Here is a 27,699-nt window from a genome sequence, read left to right on the forward strand (position 1 = left end):
CAGCGGGGCCCCTCCTCCTGCAGCCCGGCCCGGCCCAGGGCGGCGCTGCGGGCGGGGCGGTACAAAAGGCGGTCCCGCCCCTCACTCCTCGCTTGACTTTTGAGTGTCCCGTGGTCGCAGGAGCTGGGAGGCGGAGGCGCGTGGGGCAGCGTGGGCACAGCCTGTCACCAGGTAGGGACGCTCCCCTGCGCAGAGGGGAAGGGGTGTATTCCGAAGGAAGGAACAGAGAGGAGGAGGCAGGCGGAGGGAGCAAGGAGGGCTGGCAGAGAGGGAGAGTGGAGGGGGGAAGAGGGACACAGAGGAACAGGAACCAGGGGGATCCGTGTCGGGACTGGAGGTTGCAAAAGGGGCAGAGGGACCCAGATAGGAGAGAACTCCGTCCAAGCTACGGGTGTGGAGCCAAGGGCACCAAAATCACCACAATCCCCACCTCCTGTCCTTGAAGGTCCCCAGGCAGGTCAGGGAGGGGCTCCGTTTCTGGCTCAATCCCCTTCCTGCCCGGGGACACAGGAATCAGGGTCTCTGACCCTGCCGAACCCTCGCTGAACCCCCTTGGACTCAGAGCCGCAGGAAGCTGGGAGATCAGTCCCCGGGGTGCCGGAGAGTCTCAGCTGCCCACCACCTCTGACCCCTGACATCTGCGCTCCCTGGGCCCAGGAGGCACCATGTGGCGATGTCCACTGGAGCTGCTGCTGTTGCTGCTGCTGGCTGGCGAGTCGGCCCTGGGTGCCCGGCGGGGTCGTGGGCGTCGCGAGCTAGCGCCAGGCCTGCACCTGCGGGGCATCCGGGATGCGGGCGGCCGGTACTGCCAGGAGCAGGACCTGTGCTGCCGCGGCCGCGCCGACGACTGCACCCTGCCCTACCTGGGCGCTACCTGTTACTGTGACCTCTTCTGCAACCGCACCGTCTCCGACTGCTGCCCTGACTTCTGGGACTTCTGCCTCGGCGTGCCACCCCCCTTTCCCCCCATCCAAGGTGGGCACCAGACGGCCAGGAGGGTGGGTCGCTTAGTCAGCCCCAGACTCAACAGGGCTCAGGAGCAAGGCTGATGCATTGACATTTCCAAGGGAGGCTTTGTAGAATCTGGGAGAGACCCTGCCCCACTGTCTGCACCTCTGGGAAGTCCCGCTCTGGTCTAACTTGAATCTCTCCAGCAAGACTGAAAAAGAGAAGACCCTTGGTCAGTGGAATTCCCAGCTGGCCCAGGAGAAAGGCAGCCTCCTGCCCTTTCTCCCTGTCCTGTCTCAGTGCCAGACAGGGAAGGTGCTGGCCCCGCCCGCTGACTCACCCGCAGGCTGATAAAGCCCTCAGGGGTTGGTCAGGCTCATCCTAGCCATTCCTCTGCCTTTGCTCAGGATTCTCTTACTTACAGGAGGTGGCTGGTCACACCTGGGGCGAATCTGTTCCTGCTTTCAGCGGGTGTCACCATGTTTCCCTGCCCTTGTCCCTGTCCGACAGAGGAATCATTTGAATCCCTTCCCCCAGTTCTGCGGGCCTGCGGGCCCAGGTTGTCATCCTAAAGTGCTGTGTTATCTTAGGGAAGTCACTTGCCTTCTCTGGGCCTCGGCTTCCCCATGCCCTTCCCACTCCTCATCTCCAAGTTTCAAGTCATTTAAATCACAAAGGATCCAAGGAATGTTGTGGCTGGCATCCAAGTGAAGCAAGAGGGATCCAAGTTGGGGTCACTGAAGAACTTCCCAGGTAGCAGTTGGTATGTGACCGACCCTGCCGGAGAGGTCTTAAGAAGTTATAGTTTGACTTTAGTTTCAGTGAGGGCTGGGCCGTGTGTGTGTTTGGGAGAATTCGGGACACCTGACTTCTGAGGACCTGGCCCTCTCAGCCCGTCTTCTCTGGTCTTGGTTCCACTTCTCTTCTCTTCCCTCCCCCCAGGATGTACGCATGGGACTCGCATCTATCCAGTCTTGGGAACCTACTGGGACAACTGTAACCGTTGGTGAGTGTTTGGGGCTTGGAGGGGCCTTGCCTTGTGGACCCCATGGCCTACAGACTTGGTTCCAGTTCTGTCCCTGTCACGTACTTGCTGAGCCTCTGTGTCCTCGTCTGTAACACGGGGATTTTTACCCTGACCATGTCAGCTTAGAAAACAGCATTCTAACGGCATTCCCCAGGAGCGGTCAGCCACGGATGCCTGGCCCCAGGTGTGGCCCCTGAGCTGGGAGCGGTTCCCTGTCCCTCCTGGCTTGGGCTGGGCTACTGCCCCTCCCAACCTTTCTCGGTGTCACCGGAGAATCCGGAGAAGGGGGCGCCAGGAAGGAAACCTCTGACTGCAGCATCCGCTGCCCTGGACGGGATGAGGGTCAGGGATGGCTGAGCTGGAGGCCAGCCAACCTGTAGCGGGGCCTTCCCTGGAATGTGGCCCCCCCTCCCCACCATTCCCCAAGGAAGGGAGGGAGGGAGGATGACAGGTCAGGAGTACCCCCTACTCTAGTCTGAGTCCTGAGTTGGGAAGCCAAGAGGGATTGGGTAGGAAGCCTTGAACGCCTGATCAAAATAATGGGGACCCTGTGGCTTTGAGGAGGCGGCCCTGCACCCACTCCACCCCATGCCCTCTTTGCCTGGGACTGAGAGGCCCCAGGGAGGAGGAAACTTTTTGGAATGCATTACACATAAGCTGTTTCCATTGCCTCACCCGTGTGAGGGGTGCTGGGTCACAGTGAGAGTGGGGACTCATGAGATTCGGCGTGCATCTGGCTGAGAGAGAGTGTGTGTGTGTGTATGGTGTGAGTATGTGTTCATCACGCATGTGTGTTCAGAAAGCTCGAGCACGCCTGCATGACCCACCCGCTCCTGGTAGGATGCCTCTGGGCATGGATGGGTTAACCTCTTTCCCACTCCTATCCCTGGGGCCTGGCTGCCCTGGGCCCCTCTGGAATGCTGGGATCTGCTGCCACCAGCCCAGTCTAGACCTGCTTGGGCAGCCCTGGGGGCAAAGGGAGAGGTGGCAGGAGAGGAGTGACCAGCCCACTGGCCCGCACTGGGTGGCCCGGTTCCCTGTGCTTGACACCTGAGTGAGGGTGCAGGGCAATGTCTGTGGGCCTTCCAGGCTGTGTGAGACCTCGAGGAATGCTTCGAGAGTCAGAGAGGGAAGGGGAAAGTGAGGAGGGCCTCCCCTCCCACGCAGCCTCCGCCAGCCCTCCCCGAAAGTGCCCCCGCCCACTCCCAGGACTGAAGAGCCCGGCCATACTGGGTTTGTTCCCCTTGAGGCTCCTTAAAAGGCAACAGGGGAAGCAGGGAGCTTAGCATCTTGTAATAGCAGAGTTATGAGCTTGTAAAAGCATCGTAGAATTTGCAGAATTCCCCGCTCATCGACACCTACTCATGAAAGACCTACTATGTGCCAGGCACTGTGCTGGGCCAGGTGGACACAGATGGGGCAGAGGGTCCTTGTCCTTGCAGTGAAGCTTCTGGTCCTAACGATGAAGGAGGCCTCACACAAATAAACATCTTCCCACCTGTGACAGGTGTGACGGGGGAAGGGAATAATGGGGGATCCTGGTTTAGGGTGGAGTGGGGGCAAGGGAAGGCCCCTCAGGAGGGGAGATGGTTATGCTGATACCCAGGAGGTAGCCAGACAAGGAGGGAACAGGGGGGACCAGCTTGTGGGAAGCCGGGAGGTGGGACAGATCTCACCGCAGCTGTGACGTGGGGACAGAAGCCCCGAGGAGGTGCAGGCCACGTCCATGGGTCTCATGAGCAGTGCTGGAGCCACTTAGAGGCACACAGCCTGACAGACGGCATGGAGAGATCTCTCTCGGGATGGACCGCGGGGTATGCCGTGGATTGCAGAGAGGGGCAGGGAGCCTGGGTAGAAAGCCGTTGCCATGGTCCAGGTGACAGGTGAGAAGGGACTGGAGGAGGGCGGTGGCAGTGGAGGGGTGAGAGGCAGGTGAATACAGAACCTTTCATGATGTGTTTTCCCAGGATCTGCTGGTGGTGGGCATGGCAACTGGGGGTACACCACAGACCTCGAGTTCTGGTTTGAACCCCTGGGTGGACAAGGAGGCGTGTCCTGAGTTGCGGATGTTAGGGGAGGAGCAGCCCTGGGGAAAGGCAGTCTGGGCCATTTCAAGCTTGAGATACCCCTGGAGGAGATGTGAAGAGGCCGGGTGGATAGGAGTCTGAAACTCAAGACACCGGGAGGCCGGGGGTTCCCGGAATGGGAACACTAGTCGCAGATAATGATTCTCGAGCACCCAAGGTGGGCCAGGCTCCGTGCTAACGGCTTTACAGGCTTTTGTAAAGCGTAAATCCTGGGGGTGGGGGGTGGGGAGGGATGATGCACATCCTCAGGGTCACATGACTCATCAGCGAGGGTCAGAGCCCAGGACTTGAATTTCAGGAGCCGGGCTCTTAGTCACTTCACGACACTGCCTCAGTCACTCATTCACCCAAGAAATATTTCGTGGGGTGCCTACGATGTGTTGGGTTTAGTTTTCTAGGCACCAAAGATACCAAACAAACCCTGCCCACTGGGCCCTTAGTGTCTATGAGGAAGCAGGTATCAAGAGCACGAATAGCGAACTATATACTGTGTCAGGCAGCAACGACGTGCTACAGAGAAAATGAAGCAGGAAAGCAGGAGAGGAAGGCGGCCAGGGCAGGCCTCCCTGAGCGGGTGACTTCTGAATAAAGACTTGCAGGAAGTGAGGGTGAACCTTGGGAATGTGGGAAGAAGAGCAGCTCAAAGGCCCTGGGGCAGGAGTATAGCTGTTGTGAACAGTCAGGGGAGCAGCCTGGCTGGAGCCTCGGGAGTCAGGACTTGGAGGAGGGGGTCACAGAGGGGACAGGAGGACAGATCATGCAGGGACTCTGGCTCTTAGCCTGGGGTGGGAAGCCAAGAGAGGGTTTGGGCAGAGGGATGACATGATATGACTTGGGTTGAACAGGGTCATCCGGCAGCTGTGTTAAAAATATACTGAAGTGGGGGTGCAGGGCAGAAGCGGGGAGAACAGTGGGGAAGCCACAGCAGAATCCAGGGGAAAGGTGACTGGCCCATGATGGCTGCAGGAGGAATGAGACGTGGTTTGGATCCTGAATGTGTTTTTAAGGCAAAGCCAACAGGATTTGCCCATGAAGCCGATCAGCACGTGAAGGAAGGAATCAAGGGTGACTCCCAGGCTCTTGGCCTGAGGTTCAGGAAGGATGGACATTTTCCACGGACCATAGGGAGAGCAGGCGTGGGAGTCGGGGATCAGAAATTCAGTCTGGGCTGTGCTGTTAGACACCCCAGTGGTGATACTGTGTAGCAGCAAGATTCCTGGATCTGGAGAGATCTGGGCAGCAGATATAAACTTGAGAACTGTGAACTTGAAGTTGACATTGAAAGCCACCAGGTTGAACAGGATCACCTAGAACTTCTCCCATAACAGCTGGCACAGAATCTCAGGCGCATGGTGACTTCTGAGGCTCCTGCCCTTCAGAGGATGCCCAGCCCCCCTCACCTCTTCCTTCCCTCCTGCTCTTCTAGCACCTGCCAGGAGCAAGGGCGGTGGGAGTGTGACCAGGAGCCATGCCTGGTGGACCAAGACATGATCAACGCCATCAACCAGGGCAACTACGGGTGAGAGGCCCTGGAAATGTCCCCACTGGGCAGTCACACCCCCACCCAGATCTCATACACGTGGATGCGAAGCCAGTATGCACATCTCCCACCCATAGGCACCTACCTCCAGGACCCCCAGCCGTGTCTGGTCTGTGACTTGCCTCCCTTCTCTTTCAGATGGCTGGCTGGGAACCACAGTGCCTTCTGGGGCATGACCCTGGATGAAGGCATTCGCTACCGCTTGGGTACCTTCCGCCCTTCTTCCTCTGTCAGCAACATGAATGAGATTCACGTAAGTCCATCCTTGCCCACAATCCTGCCGTCTCCCCATTGCTTGGGACCCCAGGAACCCTGGCACACTCCTTCCTGCTCCTCCAAGGGCCTGGACCTAACCCCCTCCAACAGGCTGTGTGTTCCCGGATAAATCACTCGCCTTCTCTGGGCCTTAGATTCCTGCCCATAACTGGATGTGCTAGCAGGAAGGCTCGATGCTCAGATTTTGTGGGTTTTGTGGTCCCCGCACGAGCCCCTTGGTGGCCTCTCCAGCCTGGGAAAAATGCTATTCCTTCCAGTACAGCTGGGTCAGGCCCCAAGGGGCCAGGAGGTCACCTTGGTATTTTGGGAAGGGAAGAACAGATAGTGCTCTGGCTAGAGAGCCAGAATTCTCGGAAACCAGTACTGACTCCGTGGAACACTGAGGGAGGAGGGGGCTTCTCCCTTCCTACCAGTGGGACCCTCTACGGGGAGAAACGGAAACCAGACCTGGAACAGTCACAGGGTGAGGAAGGGGAACTCTAGCAGGTCAGGGCTGGGCCACAGGCTGCAGGGTCTGCCCCTCAGTGGGGGGCAGGGAGGTAGTCGTGGGCCAGAGCCACCCTCCCCCTGCAGAGGGACTTGGGCTCAAGGCTAGGGTGACCAGACCCTGCCCCTGCCCTCACTCCCCTGGGCCTCTGCTATTTTCTGCCTCCTGCTATTTGCCTTGGCCGCCTGCCCGGTCACAGGACCTTACTCCTTCTTCCCTCCCCTGCCCTTTAGGGCCTGAAGCCCAAGGTCCTAGTAGGAAGAAGGAAGTGTCAGATCAGAAGGTGCAGAGGAAGGACAAGGCAAGGGTTAAGAATGGAAAGTGGGTGACCCTGGCCTGGCCCCTTCCCTGCTGGCCTCATCTGTACAATGGGACTAGTCACCGCCACCTGACACGGGGGAGGCACTAAATGGTGCTTGGGTCTTCCACGCGAGTCAGTGTGGAGACTGCCGGAATCCCTCAGCAGCAGGAATACTCAAGAACAAACCGCAGAAGGCCCTGGACTCTCGGGGTCCCTTCAACGCCACGGGCCCCTGAAGGGTCGGCCAGGGCAGAGGCAGGAGGCAGATGGACTGACTCTTGCTTTGCAGACAGTGCTGCGCCCCGGGGAGGTGCTGCCCACAGCCTTCGAGGCCTCTGAGAAGTGGCCCAACCTGGTCCATGAGCCTCTGGACCAGGGCAACTGTGCAGGCTCCTGGGCCTTCTCCACAGCAGGTACGTCCAAGGGCGGAGGCTGGCGCAGCGCGAAATGATGGCCAGGGCCTGAGCCCCCTGACGGCCCTTCTGCCTCCCCCCACCAGCCGTGGCGTCCGATCGCGTCTCAATCCATTCTCTGGGCCATATGACACCTGTCCTGTCGCCCCAGAACCTGCTGTCTTGTGACACCCACAACCAGCGGGGCTGCCGCGGGGGGCGTCTCGACGGTGCCTGGTGGTTCCTGCGACGTCGAGGGTGAGCTGCAGAGGGTGTGGGCAGGGAAAGGGACGTGAGGCCGGGGCCTCGGGAAGGCAACCTGCAGGAAGGGCCCGGGCCATGCTTCTCAGGCTCACTGCCCTTGCTCCCTGCTGCTTCTCCTCCAGGGTCGTGTCTGACCACTGCTATCCGTTTGTGGGCCGTGAGCAGGATGAGGCTGGCCCGGCACCTCGCTGTATGATGCACAGCCGGGCCATGGGTCGGGGCAAGCGCCAGGCCACTGCCCGGTGCCCCAGTAGCCACGCCCATGCCAATGACATCTACCAGGTCACTCCCGCCTACCGCCTCGGCTCCAGCGTAAGTTTGTGCTTGGTTGAGGGGGCAGAGGCAGGGGAGCTGGGAGGCTGGCCAGAGGCTAGAGCCTCAGCCCTGATGGCTACACTCCTCCCCACTCCCAACCCTCCAGGAGGAGGAGATCATGAAGGAGCTGATGGAGAATGGCCCTGTCCAAGGTAAATGCCCCTCGTCCTGCCTCCCGGTTCCAGAAGCTTGTGTCTGATGGAGACTGGGCACAGCACAGCAGCACGAGTGGTGTGTGTAGCACCGAGCAGCAGACCCGCTGGGGCTGGGAGTCAGGGGCACCTGGTCCCCTCCCCGCGGGCGGCACCCTGTAGGGGGCACTTACAGTCCTGGTATGGGTCTGGGCGCGTAGCTGCAGACCTGTGCTGACGGGCTAAGCCGGCCCTCCTCTGACCTTGGCCCACAGCTCTCATGGAGGTCCACGAGGACTTCTTCCTGTACCAGGGCGGTGTCTATAGTCACACACCAGTGAGCCTCGGCAGGCCAGAGCAGTACCGCCGGCATGGGACGCACTCGGTCAAGATCACAGGGTGAGGGGCTTGGTGGGCGGCAGAGGGGATGGGGCAGCAGGGCTTTCACTAGGGGCTCTGAGCCGGACTTGAATCCCTGCCACCGCACTGCAAAGCCCCATGTCAACGAGGAGGAAACCAAGACAAAAAAGGAGGAGGCTCTTGTCCAGGGTCACACAGAGAGGAGGGGGCCTTTTAAGGTTTTCTAGGCGCTGTTCCTTCCTTTCACACTGGGATAAAATAACTCCCTTGAAAGACAGACACGGATCCCAGGGGTGGCTCAGCCTCTCTCCATCTCAGCACCTACCCCAAGTCCGCCTGCCTCACAGACCCCCCCCCCCCCAGTCCTCAGTTCCCCGCCGGCTATACCCAGAGATGTTCCAGTCAGTGATTTCAGTTGTCCAACGATCAAATGTCCTTTGTAGTGGGAGCGTGGGGCCTCCAAAGTACCCCTGTTCTGGGAGTCTCTTCCTTGTGGCTCCTGGCACCCACCCCTCCCTGGCTCCCCAAGCGAGGAGGGAGGGAAGGCAGATATGTGAGGTCCCAGAGAACTGGTCCCCAGGATGCAGAGCCCTGCAGGGAGGCCCAGGTTCTCCCCCTTTTTGCTCACCCCCTTCGGTTACCCCTTTGGTGCCCTCCCCCAACATGGGTGCGAGAACATAGACTTCCAGAGGTGGAGGCTGAGGGAGGGAGAGAGTGGTCTGGAAGGGGAAGGCCCCTGGGGTTTCAGCCTCTGAAAGCAGGTGGAATCAGCTCCCTTCTCCCTCCGTGGCTCTGCCCCCCACCAGGTGGGGTGAGGAGACGCTGCCCGATGGAAGGACGCTCAAATACTGGGTGAGTCCCTGCGCGAGGTGCCCTGCGGCCGCTGCCTCCTCCCCCTCCCCCCATCCCAGGGCCCCCCCCTCACCGCCCCTCCTCATTCCCAGACGGCAGCCAACTCGTGGGGCCCAGCCTGGGGCGAGAGGGGCCACTTTCGCATCGTGCGCGGCGCCAACGAGTGCGACATCGAGAGCTTCGTGCTGGGTGTCTGGGGCCGCGTGGGCATGGAGGACATGGGGCACCGCTGAGGCCCTGGCACCGCGCCGGGCCGGCCGCCGGCGGAAGAACCCCTGGGGCGGCGGCACCGCCCCGCCCCGCCCCTCCCGACGCAGCTCCGGGCGCAGGCGGGCGCCTGGGGTCTAATCCCCGTGCGGGTTCTGCTGACGCAGCGCCCGGCCTGGGAGCCACGGGCAGGCGAGGCTGGCGGAGCCCCCAGACCTCCCAGCGGGGACTGGGCAGGGCCTGGCCCGGGAGGAGCGGGCCTGCAGATCCCAGGCCTCGGCACCCCCGCTCAAGACCACTGAAGCCAGGACACCCCCAAGTCTCCAGCCCCACCACCCTAAACCACCCCACCCCTGTACTTTTATTCTCCAAAGATATTTATTTTTCTTTTCACTGTTTTTAAAAATAAAAAGAGTACTGATAACTGTGGTACCTTGGAACTTTGGGGAGTGGAAAGCCAGGCCAGAGATGGTGTGACATACGGCTAGACAGCAGAAAGGACTGCCGGAGGCCTTGCTGGTTGGCACGGGTGGGTAGACTAGAGATCTTAGCCTCCATTCAGCCCTAATTGCCAGTGACCCTGGGTGCTGGCCCACTTGGAGGTGGGGCATGGATGGCATGTCCTTTGGCCCCCAGAGAGACATGGGCCCGTGGGAACCACCTTTCAGACGCTGAGTCAGCGCTGCCTGGTGGGGGGAAGCCGTACCCACCCATCAGCAGAACTGGCGCCGGTGCCCAGCAGGCAAGGGGGGCACAGCCCCATAGTGGCTGGAGCTTCTGTCTCTGCAGATCAGCCTCTCCAAGCCACCCAGGCGAAACCCTCCTCCACACCCCCACCCCGTGCCTGGGCTGTACTGGGCCGGCCTCTCTGAGCCCTCTGCCTACCCCACCTCCCCAGGCTCCCAGTGCCAGCAAAATAAGCCTAGTCCTCAGCCTACCTTTCAAGGCCATCAGGACCCACCGCTCCAGCCTCCTGGCCAGAGCTTCTTTGCCCAGTGTGCAGGCAACTCCCGAGTCCTCACTGCTACCCGAATGTCCAGCGCACTTGCAGACGGACAGGCGTTTGCACGTGTTCTTCCCCGGTCCAGATGCCCTTCCATCCCACCCACCCCTTGTCCCACTGCTATTTCAAAGCCAACTCCAGGATTCCTTCATTCGGATAGTAGCCGAGGGGGCTGCTGATGTGCCTGGTGTTGTGCAAGGGACCCATGCTTTCCCAAACCACCCGCCCCGCGCCTCCCCAGCATGGCCTCGGCACCTCCTCCCTGGACTCATCTGGCCCTGCCCTTTCACCCAGTATTTCACTTATCTGAGAGCCTGCCTTGCTCCTCCGGGCTGGAAGTTCCTTGAGGGCAGGGACTGGGGTTCCGGGACCTGGTGTAAGGGGGCGTTACCGTTCGTGTAATGGTTGAGTGAATCTGCCCTGTTCTTCCCCCTCCCCTCGGCTCCCAGGACCCCCGCCCAGCCCAGCCCTCCGGGCGCTGACGTCTCTTCCTCTCCAGGAGCCCGGGGAGGCTGTGCCTGGCGGCGGGGGCTCCCCGGGGCCGCAGTTGTCCTCGCCCCCAGCCCCAGGGACCGGAAGCCTGGGGGCGCAGGGGGGGGTGTGTGTGGCAGCGGGAGGTCCTCCACCCGGGCAGGCAGCCCCTCAGGGCCGGCCGTGTCCCGGCATCACCTGAAAGGAATGCGGGGCTACCGATAAGCGGACGCCTTTGTCTCATTTCCTGTTTGCCAGGACGTCCCGAGCCGGCTCCCCTGGCCGGCCCGCCCGTCCCCAAGGAGCCAAGGCCGGCGCCCCCCACCCCCCGGGGAGGGCGCGCCGGGGTCCACGAGCAGGGGCGGCGGGGGCGCCCGCCCACCTGCCCCCTGCGCGGCTTCGGCCGCGGGGACGCGCCCGGCTGCTCCCACCCTGCTGGAAAAACCCCCGTCCAGCCTGGAATTTTCTACAAGGACCTTTGGCGGAAGCAATGCGGGGTGGGGAAGGGAGGGGAACAGGGGCGCGGCCGCGTCCCGAGGCTCCGGTTTTGCAACCCTGCCAGGAGGCGCGTCCCGCAAAGGGGGATCGGCCCAGCCCTTCCTCAGTTCTGCCCGAAGCCGAGGAGCCCCAGGCCCGCCTGGCCCCCCTGGAGCGGGAGAGGGTGCCTCAGTAACCTCCATCAGCCACCCCTGCATCTCTGCTGTTGGGAATTGGCCAAGCGAAGCAAACTTCTAGGGCTCCCAACCCATACCTGCCCTTGGGTGGCTCATGAAGAAATCCTGGCATCCCGGTCCCCTGTGTTGTGTCCTGAGGCTACCCCTTCTTCTCCCTGGGTGGAGGGCTTGGGTCTTTAGACAGACCTGGGTTTGAACCCCTGCGCTGTTGGTTACACTGGCCATGGCTCATCTTGCTGTCCCAGAGCCTCTGCTTCTCTCTTCAGTGGGGATGAAAGTACTCATCTCTTGGTGGGGTCGGGAGGGTTACAGGAGACAAAGAGTGCCAAGCATCCAGCACAATGCTTGGAACTTATTAAGGGCTCAATAAATGGCAACAGCTATAATCATTTTAAGGGCATTGGGCTTGGTAATGCAAAGGCTTTTTATAATGAACTGAACATTTATTGGGTGCTTAACCACAGCCTTCCGTGTATGATCTCCCTTCATCCTAGAAACAGACAAACTCCTATTTCCTTATTTTGCAGGTAAGGAACAGAAGCATAGGAGAGTCTGAAGGTTGGTCGCCGCGGGATTCAAACCCAGGCAGTCTGAATCCTCGCGCTAACCGGCCTTGTGTTAGTAGTGTGGACGATTGGGAATGATAGTCCCATGTCCCTTCCCAAGTCCTTCCCCTGTTTGGAAAACTCTCCTTCATCCTTAAAAACTCAGCTCAAATATGCCTCCTCTGAAAAGGCGCTCCGGGGCCCCATCTTCTGGCCCACCAGGGACTCCAGCCTATGTCCTTGGAGAGACAGGGTACCTGTTGACAACCTTTGCTCCCACAAAGGGATGAGACAGGACATTTGTTTCTCGACCCCATCCTTTCCCATTCACTAGACTGTTCTGCTTGGGCATCCTTCTGGTCTCCTGTGGGGCTCTGTGGGGTCCCAAGGCACCTGACTGTCGTCTCCCGGAGGCCGTTGACTTACATCGCTTCTCGAGTACTGATGCCTCACATCTTCCTGGTATCTTGCCAAAGCCCCGTTCTTGCCTGGTGCCCATTAAGGGAAAGGAATTCATGCTTACCGAGCCTGCAGTGGGCCAGGCCTTGGGCTGGGTGCTTCACACGCTTTAGCTCATCGGATGCTATGCACATCGCTGTGAGAAAGCATATCTTTGGAAACCAATGCCAGCCTGAGAGGTGACTTTCAGAATCTAAGGGAGTGGCGAATTTCTAGATTGGTAGCAGAGCTAGTGGGCCCTAGCCCAGGCAGAACCAGGGACCCAAACGCTGCTGGGACTACTAGACTGTCCTTCTCTCTCCTCTGCCTTTCTCTCCACAGACTAACTGCCGTGAGGAAGGATATGGGGCCTGTGACAACTCCTGAACCTTTCGGCCCAGAGGCATTTTCTCAGCTCTGATTCAAAACAAACCAGAACAGACCAGGGAAGGCTTCTGATTGGCCTGGCTGGTGTCAGGTGTCCACCTGCGGGCCAATCACCTGTGGCCGGGGGACCGGCTCCTAGCAGCTGGGACTATCCTTGCTGAAACAGAGTTTGGAGGACGAGGAGAGCCCCAAAAAAGGAGAGGCCTGCTGTTCCGGGGAAGGGAGCAAAGCTGAGCCGATGGCAGAACAACGTCCCCCACAGCTAAGGACTACTGTTATTGCCCTTCGACTGACAAGGAAGTTGAGGCTCAGGGAGTGGCTGGGGGAGTGACTTGTCAGGTCACACAGCAGAGAAGTGGTTGAGCTGCATACAGACCACACCGCCTTCCAGAGGATTTGTAGATCAAGTTAGAGAGATACCCTTTGTAGGTCAAAGAGCAAGGGCTTCCTACCACCCCCCTTCTCCCTTGCTGCTGAGCCCTAGGGGGTAACTTCTAGAATTCCACCCACTTCATGAAAATTCTGTGGCTCTGACAGTAACCCAGGAGGAAGTCTCTTCCCAAAGTGAAGCAAGGCTGAGTTCGAGCAGCGGGGTCCTTCTCCCTGTTCCAACAGAATATGTCACTTTTCAGATCAGAGAGGTGGGTGCCAAGTGAGCCATACTGGACATATGCGCTCTAGGTAAGGACTGTTATGACCCCTGTTTACAGGGAGGAAACCAAAGCTGGGGGTGGAGGCAGAGGGAAAGTGAAGCGTCTTGCCCAAGGACACATTGCTAGGAAATGGGGGAGAACTTCAGTTGTCAGGCCCAAAGCCTGGGTTTCCCCTACGCTCTGTCCTTGTGCGCGCGCAGCCCCTCTTCATCTCACACCCAAGCAGGATCTGTGGCCTCCAGCTCTGCACACATGACCGGGACCAGAAGTTTGGGGCTCACAGAAGCTGCTGGCCAGGGGGCACCTGGAGGGAGGAGGAGTAAAGTGGGTCATGAACACTCCAGTCCTGCTTGGCCTGGGGCTGCAGGGAGGTGTCAGAGTCTGCGGAGTGGGAGCCAAATCACTGCTCATCCTGGAAAGTCAAGTTCAAAAGCGTCCCCTTCTGAGGAGCCTTCCTGGCTCAGTGTAGTCATTGTCATGGTCGCTGCTCTGAGCTCCCACCCCCACCCCACTTTCTCTAGCGCAGTACCCCTTCCTGATTGTAGGCTTCTCCAGAACAGGGCTGTGCCTTGCCCTCTGTGCTCTCGGTATTGCCCCAACCACTACTGGGCACGGAAGGGACACAGGAGCTGTTTGTCGGGCCAGTGGAGGAGTCAGTGAATGAATGGATGGACACTGGCAGGGCCTGGAGGCCTGGTCACCCTTGGCAGCAGGGCCCCTAGTGGCTGAATCCACAAGTCACCCTGCCACAGCCCAGAGAGAATGTAGAGAAGGGAGCCAAGTGGACTCCCTGAACTGAGCAGCTGCTGGGTACGGCGTGTTTTATATACTTTCCCTCATAACCGCTCTGTGAGGCCTGGAGACTGGCCCAAGGGGACAGAGAAGGAAGGGGCAGAACTGGGCATGGATCTCAGTTTTCTTGGCCTCCTGATCTCTCCCCCAGATGCTGTGCCCCTGCCTGGCCAGGAGAGGCTTTGACCTACCAGGCACCCCCGCCCTGCCAGTGTCCCTGCAGCCTAAGGTTTCCCTCACCTGTGGCACCATCCTCCCCTCCTGCCTCCACTCAGGGCATCCTGTCTCCCCCCAGCAACACACACTTCCCTTGGAAAGCCTCTAACTCAGAGCCAGACAGACCCAGGCTCAAATTCCAGCTCCCCTGGACTCCCTGAAGTTCACTTTCCACTCTGAACCTCAGGTTCCCAGTCTGTATAATGGGAACAGTGAGTGATCTGTGCTGTCCCTGTATGTACTCCCTACACTGAGACTTTCCCTAAGAATGACGAAATGAGGGAAACAAGCTGGGCCCACTGAGAGTCGGACAGAAGAAATTGGTATGTCATGAATCAGAGCAGAGATGTCCAAAGTCACCTGAAAGGGCCGGGCTGACGCGGTCCTGCCAACAGGCATTAGGTGAAAGTATTGACCCATCTAACGTAGTAAAGCATCCTCAGACAAAAGTGAGTCCCCCGTGACCCCAGGATATGGAGTATGTCTGGGGAGAGGCAGCTCCGGCCATTGGACCAGTAGCCCCGCTGAGCATGTGTTGAAATGGACAAGGTGGGCGTTACCGATGGGCTTTGAGTAGCTCCTTCCCCCATGGCAGCACGATGCTTTGGACATCTGGATGTGCTGGCTCTCACATCTCTGGATGTGGTGGCCGTTAACCCAAGGTCGCGGCCTCAGTCATCTTTGAGAGTAGGCAGATCTAAGAGTGAGCCAAGAGTGGGCGAATAGGGAGAGGCAGGGCCTGTGGCCAGCACGTGTCAGCGAGTGCACACCTGCCTAAAGGTATGCCCAGTCCATGACTTAAAAACACGATGCCAGCCTGCACCACGCAGGGCCCCAACAGGAAACAGGTGGCATACTTTAATTAGGGGAATCGAGGCAGAGCTGATTTCCAAAAGGACTAATGGCAAAGCAGGGTATAGGGGAGTCACAGGAGAGGGTGCAAGATCCTGGGGGGGCAGCAGCAAAGCTTTTACCCCGTAGGCCTTCAGGGTCAGAGGTGACCAGTCCTCAGATGGAAAGAGCTGCAAGAGCAGAGGCGACCGCAGGGAGAAGGAGCTGGGGAGTAAATACCTTAACGCCCCCTTCCTTCTGTCTCGCCCCCTGCTGGAGCCCCCATTTATCAAAACCCCCCAGGCCCCCCCAGCTGTGGACTTTTAAATGAACAAAAATACACTTCTCTCTTTTTTAAAGCACTGTCTTTAGGGTCTTTATAAGATCAGCTCAACCCTACCATACAATCATAAAAGAAAACATCTGCCAAGAAGATATAATAATCATGAATTCATGTGTATTACGAACTTCTATTTATTTTGGTGAAACATATAGAGCAAATCTGGCAGAATCGTTAGGAGACAGTCCTGAATCTATAAACAAAGTGGGAAGTGGTAATTAAACTTTCGTAAAACCAACGGCTCACGCAGCAAAACGTTAGTAAGGGCACGGAAGTTTGAACAATGTAATTAAGGGTTTTCCTCTACCAGGTAAACATAAACTTCACAGCCCCACGCACAGAGTACCCACTGTTTTCAGGCTCAAACGGAACACTTAAAAAAAAAATACCGCATAGGTGGCATAGAGAACGCTGACAATTTTTTTCAAAGAATCAATATCACTGCCATATTCTCTAATCCCAATATCATAAAATCAGAAACCAACAATAACAAGCTGGCCAAGGAAATCCAATACATTTTGTAACTTAAATGCTCATTTCTAAATAATTCATGGGATAAGGACAACCTCATAATGGAAATTACCAGGTATTTAAAAATGAGTAACAATAAAGCTCAAGTGGAACCTGGAGGGAAAATTCTAGCCTGAAATGCGTTTATTAAAAACAGGAAGGATCGGCAACAATGAAATGAGTGTCTGACTCAAGACTTTAGGAAAAGACCATCAGAAAACTTGAAGAGAGCAGGAAAAAAGGAAATAATAAAGATAAAACAGGAAGGACCGCTATGGAAACCAACAGAAAGTTGAAGTCTTTTCAAAAAGGCTTAGTAAATTCTTTTCAAAGCCTCAGTAAAATGAACAATTATTAGCACACACTATACAACATCGGGAACAAAAGGAAGGATGGGACTGGAGATGCAAACGAGGTTTTTAAAAAATCACTTAAAAACGCCTTGGGGATATTTGGTTCGCAAGATGTCAAATGAAGATAATAGGAGAAACCCAAGAAATGAACCCAGAAGGAAGAAGTAGCTTGCAAGAAGTGGAGACCAAAAATAAATAAATAAATAAAATAAATGATCAAGCATGGGAAATTCAAATGAGCATGGGTTTTATAAGAACAATTTTACAGACTGATTTGGGGAATAGAATAAGGTAAGACTAAAAACTAGGGAACAATCAAATTACAGGCAGGAAGCTATGATCAAAGTTCAAAAGTATTCTAAGGTCCTTGATTCTTCTAGAAGAGGAAATTGATTAACTTTAGACTTTGTTAGGTTGAAGTGTGCATGTTAAAAATCTGAGCATGAATAATGAAAGAACAGAAATAGAATGTATTCTAAACCTGCAGAGAGGAAACAAAGGGAATGAAGACAGTCCAGTCCGTCCACCTCCAGGCAGGAAATGACAAATAAAAGAAGCAAAGGAAAAGCTTGGTGGGGCTGCCAGTTTCCAAGATGGTCCCAGGGATCCCTGGCTCCTGGGACCTATGCCCATGTGAAGTCCCCTCCCATGATGTGTGGATGGGAACTTAGTGACTTGTTCCTGTGCCATAGAATATGGTAGAAATGATGGTATTTCACTTCCAAGCAGGACTGACTTTCTGGGAGTGCAATCCATGCTTTCACAAAGGGCACTCTCCCCAGAAGGGCTCCATGCTTGGTTTAGTGCTCTGCTCTCGCTGACTTGAAATTCCTAATAATTTTTTAATAAGGAACCCTAAGAATTACATAGCCAGTTTTGCTTCCAAGATCAGGTTATAAATAGGGCTGCCAGATAAAATTCAGGAAGACCAGTCAAATTTAAATTTTGAATAAGCAGTGAATAATTTTTTAGTATAAATATATCCTGTGCAAATATTGAAATATTATCTGAAATTTAAATTTAACTGGGCATCCTATATTTTTATTGGCTAACTCTGGCAACCCTAATAGAAAAGAGCCGTGGCTTTCATTTTGGTTGCTCTGTGTGTGTGTGCTATCTCAAATTGCTCATTCAAGGGAAGCATGTCATAAGCCATGTCACAAGCATGGAGAAGTTCATGGGGCTAGAAACTGAAGCCTCCTGCCCCTAGCCGTGGGAATGAACTTGGAAGCAGATCTTCAACAGACCCTTGAGATGTCTGTAGCCCGGCCAACAGCCCTACTGAACTGTCTCAGACACCCTGAGCCAGAATCACCTGGCTACATGTTTCCCAGATTCCTGACCCGAAGAAATGAGGTGAGATAATAAATGTGTTGTTTTGAAATGCTCAGTTTGGGGGTAATAATATATGTGGTAAATGAAAACACAAAAGAGGATTTAGAAATAAAAATTTAAATGCTGGTAATCACAACAAATGTAAGTGGATTGAAATCACAACAAATGTAAACGGACTGGTTTCACCAGTTGCTAGATTATCAAGGGGAAAGAAAACACATAATCCAGCTGTACGCTCGCTATTCACGAGAGTCATATCTAAAACAACAGAGCTATGGAAGTACTGAAGGCAAAGATATGAAAAAAAGACCATCCATTGTCTGACCAACGGTGTGTCCGAAACCTTTTGCACTTTGCTACTGAAGCCCAATTTTTTTTTCAGGGACTAGACAGGAATCTATTGGTCCAGGAAGAGTATCTGTCCCCCAGCCCCAGTTTGTTTCTTTGTGATGTCGAGGTACGAGCCGCAAAAGATGAATCACAATTCGGTCTAAGCCAATCGTAAAGCCTCTTTTCTCTCCATCGGTGATTAGGGAAAAGATGCTCATGTGTCCCGGTTCTGGAAACTGGAATGTAAAGGGAAATCTGGGAAGTGCTTTTTTCCTTTCTCCTTCTGCCTGGTGCATGGAACACAGTGCGTCAACGTGCAGCAGCCTTTTTGCAACCTTGGCATAACCATGAGCACAAAGGCCCTCAGGCTAATGTTGATGGAGAAGAAATTCCTAGCAAGCCTGGGTAGCTGACGGCATCATGGAGCTGCTAAGATAATGCCAACAACGGCCTGACTTTGGAATTTTTGTTATTTAAAGAAAACATACCCCAATTTGTTTCAGCCACTGTAGTTGGGTTTTGTTACTTGCATTTCCAATAGGCACAGCAGACAAATACTAAGCCAAAGGGAGCTGGTGTAGCTTTATAAATATCAGATGAAATGGACTTTAAGTCAAAAGGCATCATTATGGGGGCGCCTGGGTGGCTCAGTCATTAAGCACCTGCCTTTAGCTCAGGTCATGATCCCAGGGTCCTGGGATTGATTCCCTCATCGGGCTCCCTGCTCAGCGGGGAGCCTGCTTCTCCCTCTGCCTGCTGCTCACCCGCTTGTGCTCTCTCTCTCTCTGTCAAATAAATAAATAAAATCTAAAAAAAAAAGGCATCATTATGGATAAGAGGGTCATTACATAACGATTAACAAGAAAAATGTTACCAGGGCGATATAATTCTGAACTTCTTTGAACCTAACAGCCTAGCCCTCAGATTATATAAAGCAGAGTCTAGGCGTCTGGGTGGCTCAGTCAGTTAAGCATCTGCCTTTGGCTCAAGTCATGATCTCAGTGTCCTGGGATCAAGCCCTGCATCAGGCTCTCTGCTCAGCAGGGGGTCTTCTTCTCCCTCTCCTCTGTGATCTCTCTGTCAAATAAATAAATAAAATCTTAAAAAAATAAAAATATATAAAGAAGAGTCAGTAAACTTCTCCTATAAAAGGACAGATAGTAAATATTTTAGACATTGTAATCTATCCAGCCTCTGTCTCAACTACTCAATTTTACCATTGTAGTAAGAAAAAAGTCACAGAGAATACATAAACAAACGGACATGGCTGCGTTCCAATAAAACTTTATTTACAAAAACAAGGAGTGGGCCAAATTTGGTTCACAGACCACATCGTTTGATGACCCCTGATAGAAAGTGGAACTTGAGACAATTTCAAAGAGACATGGATGGATCCATAATCCTCCTGAGGATCTTATCTTTCCTTTCTCCGTAGTTACTAAATCAAGTGGCCATAAGATTAGTAAATATGTAGAATATTTGTATAACACAATTAAGAAGCTTGATCAAACAGAAAAATTGGCATTCTTTTCATCCAGTGTGAGAACATCTACAGAAATTGTTCCCACACTAGGTCATGAAGCAAGTCTGCCAAGGAGTGAACTGATGTCACATAGACCATTTTCTACGACCACAATCCCCTGAAATGAGAAAATGATAACAAAAAGGTAAACTTATGTCTGAAAATTAAAATCAAACCTCCAAATACTTAATGGGACAAAGAAAAAAATACAAAATATAAGAACTGGCTGACAATGAAAGCATTACATTTTGAAATTTCAGTGCAGCTAAAAACAATCCTTGAGGGGATGCGTGTCCTCTTAAACACCTATATTAAAGATTGTACCTTAATAAAGATAGCACATTAGGGACTTGAACATTCAATTTAGGATGCCAGAGAAAGACAACATAATAATGCCTCCTCCAATAGCAGGAAATAATAAAGATAAGAGAAAAAAATCAATAAAACAGAAAACAAAGAACCAACGCAGAGGATCGAAAAAGCAACTGACTAGTAAAACGGATACATTTGTTGCAGGACTGATTAAGAGCAAAGAGAAAAGGCCCAAATAAATAATGAAAAGAGGGAGTTAACTAGAGAGAGACTTTTTTTTTCACTATAAGAAACAATTTTGTACAAATAAATTGGAAAAGGAAGTTGCAGTGATAAGTATCTATAGAATATGACTGATTGAAACTGACAAGGAACGGAAATGAGAAATAAAACATAACAGATTGTTCTTTTAAATCTCTCCTGGATCTGTAGTGATCATATCCTTTTCATTCTTAGTATTTAATTACTTTAATTACTTGAGACTTTCTATATATATATATATAAAATATATTTTATTAGTCTTTTCAAAGAACTCATTTTTGGCTTCGTTAATTCTCTCAGTTGTATATTTGTTTTCTGTTTTTTTAAGTTTTGCTCTCATCTTCATCATTTTTTTTTAAAGATTTTATTTATTTATTTGACAGAGAGGTAGAGACAGCCAGTGAGAGAGGGAACACAAGCAGGGGGAGTGGGAGAGGAAGAAGCAGGCTCCCAGCGGAGGAGCCTGATGTGGGCCTCGATCCCAGAACACCGGGATCACGCCCTGTGCTGAAGGCAAGACGCTTAACGACTGAGCCACCCAGGTGCCCCTCATCTTTATCATTTCTTTGTCCTCTTTCCATCAGGTTTATTCTCCAGTTCTTTTTTATTTTCTAAGTGAGAACAAGATATAGACTTTTTCAGCATCCCTGTCAGTCATCACCCCCATCGTCCCAGAGGAAACCACTATTCTGACTTCTGTCACTGTAGGTTAATTTTGTCTGCCTTTTTAAAAAAAATTTAAAGATTTCATTTATTTATTTGAGAGAGAGAGCAAGCGAGTGAGAGAGAGAGCATGAGCTGGGGGGAGAGACAGGGGGAGAGGGAGAAGCAGGCTCCCCACTGAGCAGGGAGCCGGACATGGGGCTCCATCCCAGGACCCAAGGATCGTGACCTGAGCCGAAGGCAGACGCTTAACCGACTGAGCCACCCAGGCGTCCCAGTTTTGTCTGCTTTTAAGTTTCATGGAAATAGAATCATAGAGCATTTGCTCTTTCTGGCTTCTCTCAGTCGACATTCTGTCCGTGAGCTCCCTCCGGGTGTCACCTGTTACAGCACTTGTGTGTAAGTGCTTGCGTATGATGTGTTATGGAGTGAAGCATCCCACTGTGTGAACAGACTACCACTTATTCATGCGTTCGGCTGCTGATGAACATTTGGGTGGTCTCCGGAAGTGTGTTTTTAAATTTCCAAACGTGGGAATAATTTCTTGTTATCAGTTCTTAAAAGCATTTTGGTCAGAGAACGTGGTGTGTGTGATGGGTAAGACTTGCTATACGGCCTGGAATGTGGCTCAATGTTTGTTCAACAGTCCACGTATGCTTGGGAAGAATGAGTGTGGGGTATTGGCTTCCCTTTATGTCAGTAAGTCGAGCTTATTCACTGTGCTGTTCAAACCTTCCATGCCTTTCCTATTTTTTTTTTTTTTGGATTTATTAGAAACAGCACTCAATAATGAAGAGAGGTGTTTTAAACTATCCCACGTAGAACTGGGCGTTGCCGGTGCATTATGACCACTAACATATCTAGCTTGTCTCTATCACATTACCTTTTGCTTTCTGTTTGTCCCAACTTAGCTCTGCATTTCGTTCTCCTTCCTTGCCTTTTTAAACATAGGCTCTTTGTTTTCTTTTTTTAATTTTATATAAATATTTATTTATCTATATACTAAGAGAGAGTAAGTGAAAGAGAGGGAGTGCACGAGCAGGGGGAGGGGAAGAGGGAGAGGGAGAAGCAGGCTCCCCCCTGAGCAAGGAGCCCGATGTAGGACTTGATCCCAGGACCCTGGGATCATGACCTGAGCCCAAGGCAGACGCTTAACCGACTGAGCCACCCAGGCGCCCCCATGCACGCTTTTATAACTTTGCTCCTTCTGCGCATACCCTTGAGCAGTCGATAGTACTGTTTCGCCTGCTTTAAAGCTTCATATCATGCCTCGTATACTGCATGTCTCTGCCTTTTCTGTACAAGATCACGTGTGAGGCTCATCTGTGTTAACACGCAGCACCTCTCCTAGACTCGGGCAGCTGGGACCCCTTGAATCTTGGAATTCCTCTGCCCCCAGGGCCGAGAGCCTCTTTCCAAGGCCAGAGCAGTGATTTCCCTAGAGTTTTCTTCCTGAGGTGACCACGCAGCCGTACCTACCCTAATCCCAAGGGCCGGCCCGGTGGCAGTTGTGGGAGGGACAAACAGGCTGACGTGTCCACAAGTGTGTGTGCGTGAGTTCCTGACGGCGTGGGCCAGACCCAGAGCGGGAAGAGAGTAGAAGAGAGTCCTCAGCCCCCAGATTACCCCTGCCCTGGGCCTCATAAATGTTAGGGGCAGCCTGTCAATCAATATATATCTCTCCAGCGCATTCTTCTTAACTGTCTACTTTGTAGCTCTAACGAGATTGACTTGTACATAATTCTGCTGTTTCCAATTTTCCACTCTACATGGTGTTGTAATGAACATTCTTGTACTTGTCAAGAGTTGGGATTTATTTCCGGAATTGAATTGCTAGGTTGGAGAGTATGTGCATGCTGGACTTTACGAGATTTTGCCAGATTGCTTTTCAAAGTGGTTATAATTGAAACTCTCTTTAGCATTAACAAGAAGGCCCATTGTTCCACAATAGTCCTCAGCACTTAATATAGTCGGGCTGGAAATGTTGTTTGTGTTACCAACTTGAAGTCTAAAGTTCTATCTTGTTTTAATTTGCATTCCAATAATTACAAGTAGGGTTAAACTTCATTTCACATATATTTGTATTGTTTACCTGTTTATATCTTATACTTGTTTTCCTGTTGAGTCGTTTGTAATCTTTATTGATCTGTACAACTTCGTGGTGCAGCCTGGATACCAATGCTTCGTCTGTTGTGCTCATTATATGTGTATCTTCTCCCAGCCTTGTGCATTGGGCTTTGTTAATCTTATTTTTGCTGTGCAATACTTTGGAACTTCAATGTAGTCAAATCTATCAGTATTTTCTTAATGGTTTATGCTTCTTAAACTTGGTTAAGAAATCTTCATATCGTGGGGCGCCTGGGTGACACAGCGGTTAAGCATCTGCCTTAGGCTCAGGACGTGATCCCGGCGTTCTGGGATCGAGCCCCACATCAGGCTCCTCCGCTATGAGTCTGCTTCTTCCTCTCCCACTCCCCCTGCTTGTGTTCCCTCTCTCGCTGGCTGTCTCTATCTCTGTCAAATAAATAAATAAAATCTTTAAAAAAAGTTTTCTTTTTCATATTTAGTATCCCTCTGCACTGACTTTGGTGATCAGAATGATACAGGAGTGCAATTCTCCTTTTTTCCACACGGAAAACCAATTTTCACACCACCATTTATTGGAAGGAACTGGTTTAAGTATTTTTTTTTTAAGTAATCTCTACACCCAACATGGGACTTGAACTCATGACCCTCAGGTCAAGAGTTGTATGCTTTATCGACTGAGCTGGCCAGGTGCCCCATAAAAGGAACTGGTTTAGGGGCGCCTGGGTGACTCAGTTGGTTAAACATCTGACTCTTGATTTCAGCTCAGGTCTTGATCTCAGGGTCGTGAGTTCAAGCCCCGTGTTGGGCTCCACAATGGATGTGGAGCTTACTTACAAAAAATAAAGATTAAAAAAAAAGAGAGAACTGGTTAAAATGCCACCTCTGATTTATGTCGAACCTCCAGTTTGCACACCTCTCCTCTGGGCTCTCAATTCTGCCCCATTTATTTATTTGTACATCCCTCTGCCAGTATCTCCCTGTCTCAATTACTTGAGTTGTTTAAGTCCTGACATCTGAAGTGTGATTCTCTTCACTGTGTTCATTTTCTTCAAAGTTGCTTGGCTGTTCTTTCATATGACTTTAGGATAATGTTTCCAAAAATATTAATTTAAAAAACACTTTGTTTAACCCTTTAACATTGAAATAAATTTATAGATTACTTTGGGGGAATTCACGTCTTTACAGTCGAGCCCCTCTTTCTACAAGCAAGTTATACCTCTCCATTTCTCCATGTCCTGAATGACCATCCATCGAGCCTTCTAATTGTCTCTATAAACATCTTGCACATCTCTTAGATTTATTCATAGGCACTTGAGGGTTTTTTGTGCCTTTATTAGTGGTACCATTTATAAATAGCACTTTTTGTCTGTCAGGTGTTTAGACGTGAGATGGCTGAACCATTGAGAATGTAAAGGGCCTGGGGTTTTACCCCAATCAGACTCTTAGCTACCACAGTATCCGGGATGCTGGAGAAGACACGAGACTTCTGGGTCAGAGACAAAGGACTTCATGGCTCAGTGAGAAGCACGTGCCTCACGTTTGGGCCAGCGGCTCCTCTGGCTCCCCAAGTCCCACAGCGGTCGGTGCTGCACATGCGATCAGCAGGTTTGCACATTCACTGAAGAACCCTGAGCTCTTTGTGGCAGCAGGAGACATCATCTTCAATACACTGGACAATACGCAGGTCTGCCTTCTGCTCCGGAGGGAGATATTTACTCTATGTTCCGAAGACGGTTGATATAAACATCCTTGAAGAGATTGTCCCCAGCCCCCCCCACCCCCAAAACAAGAGAGTCTCAAACAAAAGGGCAGTTAGTGTCTCTGTTTGCAAAGCATCCAGAAGGGCATCTGACCCATGGAAAATTGTCTCTAAAATAAACATGTCTTAAAAAACAATAATTTTCTTCTTTTTAAGAAAATTTTATTTATTTATTTATTTATTTATTTATTTAAGAGAGAGAGAACATGAGTGAGCAGAGGGGAGGAACAGAGGGGCAGGCAGAGGGAGGAAGGGAAAGAATCTCAGATTCCACGCTGAGAGCCCCACACTGGGCTTGATATCATGACCCTGAGATCATGATCTGAGCCGAAACCAAGAGTCTGATGCTTAACTGACTGAACCATCAAGGCCCCTGAGGCTTGAAATAATAATTTTCTAATAGTAATTTTCTAATGTTGAAATATTCTTGCATTTCTGGAACAAACCCAACTTGGTCGTTATGCATTGTTAAGTATGTTGCTGTATTTGGTTTGACAGCTTTCTGTTTAGGATATTTGAATCTGTGTCCATAATTGAGATTGACCTGAGCTCTTCTTGTCTCAAACTTCCTTGTCTAAGTTGAATATTAAGGTGCTACTAGCCGCATAAAATGCAATGGGTAGTGGCCTCTCTTTTTCTACTTTTTGGAGCCATTTGGAAATATATGGACTGTCTGTTCTCTGAATACGCACCTGAGCCCAAGATACTGGATTGTTACTGCCACATGCCACCCCGAGTGGACGGGGCAGGCAGGACTGAGACTGTGAGCCACTCCCTGTGGGAGGAGGGCCCAGCCACCTGCTCCCGTAGGCGGTGGCAGAGGCTCAATGAGCAGGTCCTGCAGCTCCCGCCCTAAGCAGTCATCACTTTACATCATCAATAATAATTACTCATTTATTTTATTCCCAGCATGTCAGAATGAGACCAAGGAGGAGAGGGACTATTGAAAGGAGACCCCCTTGGAGGCCCAAACTGGCAGGAAGCTCAGGCAATTGATTGGCCAGTAATCAACACAGTAATTTATGAGAGAAACATTTTGCAAAGCATGGCACATGCACCATTGCTGTGGATGCTATTTGGTGACAAATAAATCTCTGTTATCTTAAGAATGATGTATAGAGATGAGAAAATATAACTATGTGATTACAAACAACAAGACGTACAACCAGAACATCAAACGTGCCATTTGCTAGCTATAGCGTAGGCCTGGTATAGCTTATTTAAATAAAAATACCATAAGTAAATATTCTTTCTGCCGTAGGCTTGAGATGGGCAAGTTCATGAAACTGGGGAAGGTGATGCTGGTCCTGGCCAGACACTTCTTCGGTCATTGTGAAGAACATTGCAGATGGCACCTCAGACCATCCCTACAGCCATGCTTTGGTGGCTGGAATGGACCGCTAACCCTGCAAAGTGACAGCTGCCATGGGCAAGAAGAAAAACGTCAAGAGGTCAGAGATCAAGTCTTTTGTGAAGGTTTATAACCACAGTGACTTCATGTCCACAAAGTACTCTGTGGATATCTCCCTGGACAAAGCTGTCATCAATAAAGATGTCTTCAGAGACCGTGCTCTTAAATGCAAGGCCTGACAAGAGGCCAAGGTCAAGTTCGAGGAGAGGCACAAGACTGGCAAGAATAAATGATTCTTCCAGAAGCTGCAGTGTTTAGATCTGTTTTGTTTCAGTCATTAAAAATACCAAAAAAAAAAAAAAGAGTAAATATTAATACAGGTACTAAGAAGATATGGCAAAAAATTGAGATGGTGTGTGAGAATAACAAAAGTTAGGAAATAATTCAAGGAAAAGTTTGTTTAATGAATAACAAGCCACCATCGGCCACTAGCAATCCCTTGCAAAAACATACACGTCAGGAACATACAAAGAAGGGAGAGATTAAAAAGTGAGAGGGGGCGCCTGGGTGGCTCAGACGGTTAAGTGTCTGACTCTTGATTTCAGCTCAGGTCATGATCTCAGGGTCCACGATCCCAGGGTTGTGAGATCGAGGCCCACATCAGGCTCTGTGCTGGGCGTGGAGCCTGCTTGGGATTCTCTCTCTCCCTTTCCCTCTGCCCCTCCCCTTCTCTAATAAAAAAAAAAAAAGTAAGAGACAACCACTTTCTAAAGCAATTGAGTGATCTTTTTTAAAAGGACTGGAATTCCTACTCAGAGCGTTGGTGTCTGGAGTAAATCCCTCCTTATGTTGGCCCAGGGTGGGAACCTGGGGGCCTGCTTGCCTGCCTGCCCCCTTCCCGCATGCCCTCAAATGAACCTTGGCGATTGATCTCCCCACTCAGGAAGAGTAAGGACAAATGGAAAACATTTTCAGACATGCAAAGATTCGGAAGGCTTTCCTTCCATGCACCCCCTTTAAAAATGTTATTTGAAGCTATACTCCAGCAAAACAGAGACAAAACCCAAGAGAGACCAGATTCACCCAACAGGAGAATTGCCCCACAAGTGTAATGAATAGAAATACCAGAGGTCCATAAAGCCATCAGTGAAAATTAGAACAGGAAGTCAGAGGGTTTGGAGAAAAGTGTCTTCGAGAAGAAAATGGGCTCCATTCAACAAATAATGTAATTGAGAAGCCGGGAGATTTTAATGACCTGACTAAAAAGGCATGTGTTTCTTTCCTCAAGAAGAAAAGAGAAAAGCAATTAGAAACTCCAGGAGAACCAAAACTCGTATAAGTCCAAATAGGAAATGAATTAAAATATAACATGACTTGCAATATTGAGGGAGTGTAGGAAAATACATTTGAACTTGAAGCCTGGAGCATTTCCCTTCAGGCAGCATTTAAATCATAAGATTATAGTTCTTTCTCTATGGGCCCCCAGTGCTAGTCAGTGCTGCTGAGAATAATGTTTACATAATCATAATATTTTTTAAAAATATTTTATTGATTTTCGGGGCGCCTGGGTGGTGCAGTTGTTAAGCGTCTGCCTTCAGCTCAGGGCGTGATCCCGGCGTTATGGAATCGAGCCCCACATCAGGCTCTTCCGCTATGAGCCTGCTTCTTCCTCTCCCAC

General features: G+C 51.6%; 1 protein-coding gene and 1 pseudogene across 1 annotated transcript; both read left to right on the forward strand.

Annotated features, from left to right (window-relative positions):
* Positions 1 to 3: 3 nt before the first annotated feature.
* On the forward strand, positions 4 to 9,611 carry TINAGL1 (tubulointerstitial nephritis antigen like 1). The gene is made up of 12 exons (XM_034648230.1): positions 4 to 171; positions 658 to 975; positions 1,891 to 1,954; positions 5,489 to 5,581; positions 5,741 to 5,855; positions 6,956 to 7,079; positions 7,166 to 7,316; positions 7,445 to 7,634; positions 7,744 to 7,789; positions 8,044 to 8,167; positions 8,935 to 8,980; positions 9,073 to 9,611. The coding sequence occupies exons 2-12, from the start codon at positions 666 to 668 to the stop codon at positions 9,211 to 9,213; spliced, it is 1,404 nt and encodes a 467-aa protein (XP_034504121.1). The 5' UTR covers positions 4 to 171; positions 658 to 665; the 3' UTR covers positions 9,214 to 9,611.
* Positions 9,612 to 17,458: 7,847 nt separating this feature from the next.
* Positions 17,459 to 26,362, forward strand: LOC100481361 (annotated as a pseudogene).
* The last annotated feature ends 1,337 nt before the right edge of the window (positions 26,363 to 27,699 follow it).

This window comes from Ailuropoda melanoleuca, chromosome 2 (assembly GCF_002007445.2).
Source record: "Ailuropoda melanoleuca isolate Jingjing chromosome 2, ASM200744v2, whole genome shotgun sequence".
NCBI classification, from domain to species: Eukaryota; Metazoa; Chordata; class Mammalia; order Carnivora; family Ursidae; genus Ailuropoda; species Ailuropoda melanoleuca.